At 36.3% G+C, this 6,000-nt stretch overlaps 1 protein-coding gene across 1 annotated transcript in view; it reads right to left on the reverse strand.

Moving 5' to 3' along the window:
- LOC145587741 (uncharacterized) overlaps positions 1-5,620 on the reverse strand; it is a 30,793-nt gene extending 25,173 nt beyond the window's left edge. Inside the window, exons 1-2 of the mRNA XM_081644431.1 lie at positions 5,211-5,620; positions 1,607-1,681 (exon numbers count right to left, since the gene is read on the reverse strand). Coding sequence (XP_081500557.1) covers positions 1,607-1,681; positions 5,211-5,543 — 408 coding nt within the window. The 5' untranslated portion in view covers positions 5,544-5,620. The remainder of the gene's footprint in view (positions 1-1,606; positions 1,682-5,210) is intronic.
- Positions 5,621-6,000: the final 380 nt, after the last annotated feature.

Consider the following 6,000-nt stretch of genomic DNA (forward strand, 5'->3'; position numbering starts at 1 on the left):
CCTCATCGGCTCTCACAGTACACGAAAACCTTCACCAGCAAAGTCTTCAGACCAAAGGATTTTTAGATCTCTATCTCATTTCCCTAGGTAAGTTTAAAATCTTGATCAAGTGTATTCCATCTTTAAAGCTACAACAAAGACTTGCTTTAAAGCATACATGTTAATCTCTCGATATCAATCTTTTGGCTCTCTTCCCCGATCTAAATGAGTGGCTTTACCTTTAATATTCTCAAAAACTCCAGACTCCTTAAACTTAGTGGTGGCTTATTGATAAATAGCAACATTAATCCATCTTTTTTTTTTTTTGAATTGACATTAATCCATCTTTAACGCTACATTGCTACAACAAAAGATTGCTTTAAAGCTTACATGTTCATCTCTTAATATCAATCTTTTGGGTTATCTTCCCTGTTCCAAATGAGTGCCTTTACCAGTAATATTCTTAAAGATTCCTTAAATTTAGTGACGGGTTATTGATAAATAGCAACTTTCTTTTTTCTCTCTCACAAATATCAGACCCAGCACCAAAATTAAGCCATTAGGTGAGCTTTGAAGAAGTTAATATTAAAGCATTCTAAGAAAAAATAAATGACCCCCCTCCTCCCCCCAAAGTTCCCCCACCACCCACAAGGAATATAAAACCTCTTTATTGACGCTTATACTAGCTAAAACAAAGAGACCAACATAGCTCAAGAAAATCTTCTTCAAACTATAGATAATTCGGACATATTGCACAACAAAGACTTGTATATACCTTCCGTCGTTAACTTTGTATATGCTTGAGCATGTATGGGGCAAGACAGTTAGACTTAAGTTGTTGAGACGTCAAAAATTAACCCTAAATACTAAAGAAAAAAATTAAGAAATAAAAAGTAAAGTAAATTCAAATTCTGCTTCCTTCATCCTAGATTTAATGATCAAATAGTACTCTGTACTCCCTTTTTTTTTTAAGTGCAACATTTAAGCGGTCGTTTGGTTTGCAAATTGGTATGGGGTTGGAATCAGGAATGAAACCATAGTGGTATGGGTTTGAAACTTGATTATTAATACCACGGGTTTGGTTTATTATGGAATGAATTTCCCCCTATGTTTCTAAACCCTATACCTTGGGGGTTTGAGGTATGGGTTTGAAACTCTTAAAGTCATAAAACAAAAATAATGTGTAGGTTTAAACCATTCTAAACTTATACCTCATACAGTCATACCTAAATTTTGTGAACCAAACACCCCTAACTATCACATAGTTTTAGGCATTTGAATAAATTTTTTTGGAATATTATGCGAGTAAGGTTTGTAAGGGATTTTAAATTTATTGTAGAGAGAAAGCAGACGAAGTTTTTTTTTAAAGTAAATGATGTGAGAGGAAGGAAATAAAATAAAAGTAAGAGTGGAGACTATGATAGGAGAGAGATAATAAAGGATTTCTACCATAGAGTTGTTGCACTAATTGATGACCTATTTATGAAAGAGTTGCATTTAAAAAAAAATAAAAAATAAAAAATTGGAGGGAGTACCACATTAACACGATTCTCAATAAAATAAAAACCAAAAAAAACAAAATATAACAAATTTTACTTCTTGTATTGAAAGAATATCACTAACATACCTCCCCGCCAAAGTCTGCATGTCCAGGAGTATCAACCATGTTTAATTCCTTATCTTTCCATGAAACACATGTAACCTACATTGCCCAAAAAAAAAAAGTAATTAAATAAAATAAAGAAAGATATTATCCAGATGTAACCAAATTACCAAATTAACAGAGAGATAAAAGCAGTGCATCACTATAGCACCCATTCCAATTTCCCAACATACCAAGTGAATGGTCTAATTTCCCAAACATACCAAGTGAATGGACAACTAATCAAACCTTGAGTGAAGTATCTACTTTTTATGTATTAAACAAATTGCTGAAAACCTTAATCCTATACATCAGTTATGTGATGCAATGTCAATAATAAAATGGTTACGAAATCATGGGAATTGTAAATGTAACTAGATCCACACACTTCTAAGAAGAAACAGCTCCAAAGACACAAAATTACCTACAATTTTACTTTTAGGGGCTTTCATTAGGTGCCTTGTACTTTATAAGAGGTACCCATGTATCCTTATGATTTCAAAAGTACACCGGGTATGTAGTACCCCTACAATTACAGCCACTCTCTTTCCTCATTTTCCATTAAACTTTTAACCACATCTCTCTCCTCTGCCACAAACTATCCTTTCTGCTTGCCTCTAACCCATCCCCTGCTACTAGAAAAGGAAGATGAGAGTGAAGAGTTAGTTAATTGCGTGGGGGAGCTTGGGGTTAGGGGGGATACTTGGTGTATATATGAATATTGAAACCATATGGGTGCCTGAGGCACCAAGTCTGAATCCCTAAAGTTTCATTGTTGTTTACTAAATATCCAAAGACATTAGGGCAAATAATTGGCAAGGAAAAATAGTTATTGGAAAACTTCACTTTACCTAATTTAAGAATACTACATCTCATACTAAAGGTGTATTAAAATTTTACTGTTACAGATCAATGATCAATTTATGACAAAAAAAGGTGTTAATAGTCATGATAGATAACTGAAGTTTACCAGCTTATAACAAAAACAAGAGTGAAAAAAATGGTTGCATGAATAGAGACCCAAAAGCAAGTAAATAAAGTTTCATTATATGAAATATAGTATCTCAGTCAAGGAAGCCCAACTCCACAAAAAGGTTACAAATGCAAAACAACAATGAAATGTAACCAAATGTGTATTAAAAACGAAACACATAGTAGAAAATAGAGCAAGAAAAGTAAAAAAGATTATGATAATTTAGTATTAGTTGCATCAATGGATAAAAGACTATGTAGGAGATGTATTAATAATTAAATTAAATGAGGAGTTAAGTAAAAAAAAATAAAAAAAATAGGAAAAATTGAAACTAACAATCCCACCTTTAACTAATCTGCCGAAAACAATCCCACCTTAACGTTATCTCAAAATAATCCCACTTCTACCCTTCATCTTCTGAAAATGATTCTTTTTACCTACAACCTGTTTTACAATTTAAACTCATTTTATTTATAAACCTATCCTTTGATCACCACCCTCACAACCATCTCTCCTCACTGCAACCACCACCTCACTACCACCATCGCCACTGCCCCCACCGTCGTCACCTTAGAACACCCAAAACCCTTATAAATGCACTCCCACCGGTCCACCACCCAATAACCCCACTTCTTTCACCCTCACCCATCATAATCACCACCTACCTCCCCACCCCTTCTCCTACCACCATCCACCACTGCCCCTTCCCCTTTCCTCTTACCACCACCTTCAAAAACAGTGCATTACTTACCATCACCACAAAGCAACACTCATCAACAATAGCATCGTCAATTCCTCACCCACCACCATCACCACTGGTGCAACCACACTCCATAGCCATCATAACTGGCACACCACGAGGAACCCAACCCACCTCACTGCCACCAACACCACCCTCCCACATTAAAATTGTACCCAACCCACCATGGAACCACCCTTCCACCACCACAAAACCACCATCCAACCTTTCCAATTTCACCCAAACCACCCACTAAACCCTTACCCTCATAGAAAACCGCAAATCAATGGTTTACTTTCACCAAACTCTGTCAAAATCGTTCCTCTCCGTTTAATTTCACCAAGATAGAGTAAAAGGTTTAACTTTACCCTTTTTCATGTGGTCTTTGAGGTGGGGCATGGTTTCGACAAAAGGATCATGGAAAGGGGTGGCAGAAGAGGAGGAAGAAGGAGAGGAGAGGGGTGGTTGTTCGGTTCCGTGGTTGTGATAGGGTCGTGATGGGTACAAGGAGGCGTAGAAGGAGGGGTTTCCATGGAAAGGGAATGGAAAGGGAAAAGGGAAGGAAGCCCTATAAGTTTAAGGAGGTTTTAGTTATAAAAAAAAGTAGACCAATTTGAAAGTGGCACGTGGCATGGTAACTTCCTCAACCAGTTACCAACATAACAAAACCAATCATGACCCCGTTTTAAGAAGATAAAGGGGAAAAGTGTGATTATTTTGAGATGATCAAAAGGTGTGATTGCTTTCAGCAAAACAGTAATAGGTAATATTATTAATTTCAATTTTTCTAAAAAATAATATACACGAAAGTAGCTAACTTAACTGATGTGCAATAGTCACCAAAACTTCAAAATTCACAAACTTTCACAGCTTATAAGGAGTCACCTTTTTTTGAGTTTTGTGTTAGATAAAAAATCAAAGAAATACAAGCAAAAGATTATAACTTGATTTAATAATTGAAGCAATTTCATTAAATCTCATGCTAAGGTCTTGTTTGGTAAATGGATTATACATTTTTTATTGGCTTTTGGTTTTTTGATTTAGTCAAACATCCAAATGTATTTGGTAAATGACTTTTTATGCTAAAATGAAAAGGCTATTTGGATTAGCTAGTAGCTTTTGGCTTCTAATTACACAAATTCCTAATATCATTTAACATCCTATTTTCCTAGACATGTTTTTAAACAAATAAAAAAATTAAAATAAAATAAAACTGTCAACAACTAGTCCAAAACCAACCAAGAGGCAAACAAGCCCCGAGTAAAATTAAGATTGAATAATCACAAAGATAAAACTAATCACAAAGAATAAAGAGAACAAAGAAGCACCCTCATGGATTGATGGACAATATTGTTAATACAAGTCTTCTCTTTTAACATTCATGAAAAACTTACACGCGTACTCAAGCAACCATCTTGTTAGTTTTGCATGTTCATGGAAACTTGTATGTGCAACTACTTGCCTTTAAATGCTCATGAACTGCTTGTCTCAGTTTCTACTAATTTAGCACAAGCCAAGCAAACATCCTACATTTCAAATTCTATCACTTGACCTTTCAAAGACCCTCGGTTTATTCTAAGCAATTAAAAGGCTAGTACTTGATCATTAGTATGGTCCATAGTTCAATGCCCCCATATAATTAATCCCCTTTTCAAGAACAATTACAAGAAGCAGAACAAGTCTTTAAAAAAGACTCACACCCAACTTAAAGTAAGATTACGAATTGCTCTTAGTAATACAATCTGAACAAACTAATACTACCTCAATAAAGTATAATTAGAATTTAAACTACAAAATTCAAACAGTACTCAACCCGTTAATTTCTAAAAGTTACAAAATCAATCAACCAAAAGCAACAAAGGAAGGGGCAGGCAAACCTTGGAGGAAATAGTAATACCGCGCTCACGCTCAAGCGATATAGAATCCATGGCACGTTCATGAGGGATATCGGCGCCGCACTGACGGAGAAGCCGATCCATAAGTGTAGTTTTGCCATGGTCAACGTGCGCAATAACCGCAACATTACGAAGGCGCGAGGGATCTAAAGACGGGTTGATGTTACCGGCTGCGGCGTTGGCGGCTGTGGCGGTGGAGTAAGGGCGAAGGTGAGGAAAGATGCGAGAGTTTAAGTAGGGTTTGGTGGTGGTGGTGGAGGTGGTGGACTTTCTGGCGGCGGTGAATAAGGAGCGGAGAAGTGGTCCTCTAACCATTGTTGTAAGATGTTCCTCCTCCTCAGCTGTCAAGCGTCAGCTTAAAAATGGAGGAATGGAGATTTCAAGGATTTTGCTTGTGTGGGATCTTAATTCTTAAAGCCCCAATTCAGGGTTTTAGATTTCACAGATTTTTTTTTTTTTTAGGTGTAACTCGTCAGCTCCTGTTATACACCCGGGCGTACCATAAGGAAGGTGCACATGGGGGTATTTTTGTAATTTCAACAAAATTTAAGTCACCCACTTCAACTTCACTGGTTCACTGCTCTACTCCTTTTACGATCTTTGACTTTGACTTTACTTTCCTCCTCCACTCACCACCTTTTATCCTTCAATTATAGAAATTCAAACCAGTAGTCACCTGATTGTGTCTCCCCAAAAAAACAAACTCAGTGATGAGTACATTTCACGTCATTGAATATCGAATAAGGTGAAATGTTGAAGAGTCTCGTGAATT

Source organism: Chenopodium album, chromosome 17 (genome assembly GCF_948465745.1).
Source record: "Chenopodium album chromosome 17, dcCheAlbu1.1, whole genome shotgun sequence".
In the NCBI taxonomy this organism is placed as follows: domain Eukaryota; kingdom Viridiplantae; phylum Streptophyta; class Magnoliopsida; order Caryophyllales; family Amaranthaceae; genus Chenopodium; species Chenopodium album.